This window comes from Palaemon carinicauda, chromosome 40 (genome assembly GCF_036898095.1).
Source record: "Palaemon carinicauda isolate YSFRI2023 chromosome 40, ASM3689809v2, whole genome shotgun sequence".
Lineage (NCBI taxonomy): Eukaryota > Metazoa > Arthropoda > Malacostraca > Decapoda > Palaemonidae > Palaemon > Palaemon carinicauda.
The window spans coordinates 51,444,865-51,447,364 of record NC_090764.1 but is presented as its reverse complement, the minus strand read 5'-3'; the positions used below and the strand labels follow the sequence as shown (position 1 = coordinate 51,447,364).

Genomic DNA, 2,500 nt, shown 5'->3' with positions numbered 1-2,500 from the left:
TTTCCCTGTTGGAGCCCCTGGGCTTATAGCATCTTGCTTTTCCAACTAGGGTTGTAGCTTGGATAGTAATAATAATAATAATAATAATAATAATCCATTTGTTATAAGCTATTTGGTCATCATTTCCCAAACTCCTTACAATTGTTCTTCTGTAACATATATCTAGTAATATTCTCTTTTTCTTCTTACCTACTGTATATATCCTCCTACAAACTGGTGGACTACAGTGCCTTTTAATCTGCTCTTTGAATCTACATATCCCCATCAACCAGCTTCAATTACAAATCATATCAGTTGTCTCTAAGGAATTTCACTATTATTATTATTATTATTATTATTATTATTATTATTATTATTATTATTATTATTATTATTATTATTATTTGTTAGGCTACAACCCTAGATGGAAAAGCAGCATACTATAAGCCAAAGGGCTCCGACAGGGACAATAGCAAAGTGAGGAAAGGAAATGAGGAAATAAATAAACTACAAGACAAGTAATTAACAATTAAAATAAAATAGTTCAAGAATAGTTACAACATAAAAATAAATCTTTCAAATATAAACTTTAAAACTTAAAACATAAGAGGAAGAGAAATAAGATAGAACAGTGTGCCCGAGTGTACCCTCAAGCAAGACAACTCTACCGTAAGATAGTGGAAGACCATGGTACAGAGGCTATGGCACTACCCAAGACTAAGAGAACAATGGTTTAGTTTTGGAGTGTACCTTCAAGCAAGAGAACACTTCCCCAGAAGAACTGCTTACCATAGCTAAAGTCTCTTCTACCCTTACCAAGAGGAAATTGGCCTCTGAACAATTACATTGCAGTAGTTAACCCCTTGTGTGAAGATGAATTGTTTGGTAATCTCAGTGTTATCAGGTGTATGAGGACAGAGGCGAATATGTAAAGACCAGGCCAGACTATTCGGCGAATGTGTAGGCAAAAGGGGAAATGAGCCGTAACCAGAGAAAAGGAACCAATTTAGTTTTGTCTAGTTAGTCAAAGGAGCCATAACTCTAGCGGTAGTATCTCAACTGGTGGCGGGTGCCCTGTCCAACCTACTACCTACCTACCTCAGTATTAGCCACTTTTACTTGAATTTAGATTTTTCTTGTTTGTCTCGTACATACAATCCTTTGCAGAGTGTGTTTGCTTATAACATAAAAAGCATCTACCTTCTTTCCGATTAGTCTGCTTCCTCTTAGCTGTCTTTTTGCCCTTGGGGCCATTAGTTTCCTTACTGGTTATCCCCATTAGACGTTTTCATGAGATTCTGACATTCCCTTAGGCTCTTTATTATGAGTTTCCTAGCAGGAGTTCACAAGCTTTACCATCTCACCATTGGTTTTTTTTATTTTTTGGTACTCGTTTCTTGAGCAAGTTTGCCAAATCTTTAAACTCTTTAGTTCATCTAGCCATGTCAGTCCATCTCTTGGTATATGAGTAGTCTTGCCACAAACATGTAGTTTTTCCCTTGTTCTGTTTTTTTTTTTTTTTTTTTTTTTTTTTTTCATCATAAGTACTTGCTTAAGGCTTTCATAGTTAAAAGTTTCATCCGAAGGCATACAAGGAAATGCATAAACATTTATACCTTTTAATAACCACACTGATAAAAAAGGCTCACCCATCCCTCGAATAAACTTGGGTATGACTCTACAGATCTCCATAAAAAAATTTCGATGAATATTTTCTTGTTGTAATGCTTCTAAAAGATAAAAATCCGAATAACCTGGGCTTCACGATAGCTACAAGGGAGGTCTCTACTTACATGTCCCACTGAAGTTCCACTATAATTTTACGCTTCAAGTCCGAATGGTTCAAGTTTGTGTGCATGCTCATCTGCTTGCATCTTCGCCTTCATGAGCTCTCCGTCTATCTCAAGTTTTGTTTCTCAATCTCTTCTCTATCTTTGAGTCGAAAAGCACTTTGATTTTTTAGGAACTTTTAAAAATATTCAAATAAAGTTTTCCATAAGTAGCCCAATGTAATTTATTGGAAACGATATTATAAAAATATAATTCCTCTTTTTTGTTCCAGTCGTGAACCAGACGCTTGTTTCAACGTAACCTTTTCCTATAACAAAGATGTGTTGGATGAAGTCGACCCCATCTATATCTGCAAAACTGAAGAAGGTGTATTTCCTTTATCTTGGACCGTGGTACTCAACAGCACCAAAAATGGCAAAACCGTATTCACAGCTGAACCAAGCAACGATAGTGCTGTTCAGTAAGTATTATTACGTTACAAATGCTTTTATTCATTATATTATGTTTAAGCATAAATATGCATTTTCTTATTGAGTAGGCTACATACATGATTGTGTATTAACCAGAGGATAGACCAGATTTTATTGCATGAGCCAATTATTTATGAATTTAATAATAGCCCTTTTCTGATTCAAAATATGAATAATAAGTTCCAAAACTGGACATTATTGCCTTTTGTGTTTTTCAATAAATGTAGAAACGAGTTTTAATGATGTTATACAAATAAATT

The 2,500-nt window shown here is 34.8% G+C and overlaps 1 protein-coding gene across 1 annotated transcript in view; it reads left to right on the top strand.

The window, feature by feature from the left end:
• LOC137631774 (cystinosin-like) overlaps positions 1 to 2,500 on the top strand; it is a 36,204-nt gene that overhangs the window by 12,713 nt on the left and 20,991 nt on the right. The window contains exon 3 of the mRNA XM_068363729.1: positions 2,042 to 2,230. Within this exon, the coding sequence (XP_068219830.1) occupies positions 2,042 to 2,230 (189 nt within the window). The remainder of the gene's footprint in view (positions 1 to 2,041; positions 2,231 to 2,500) is intronic.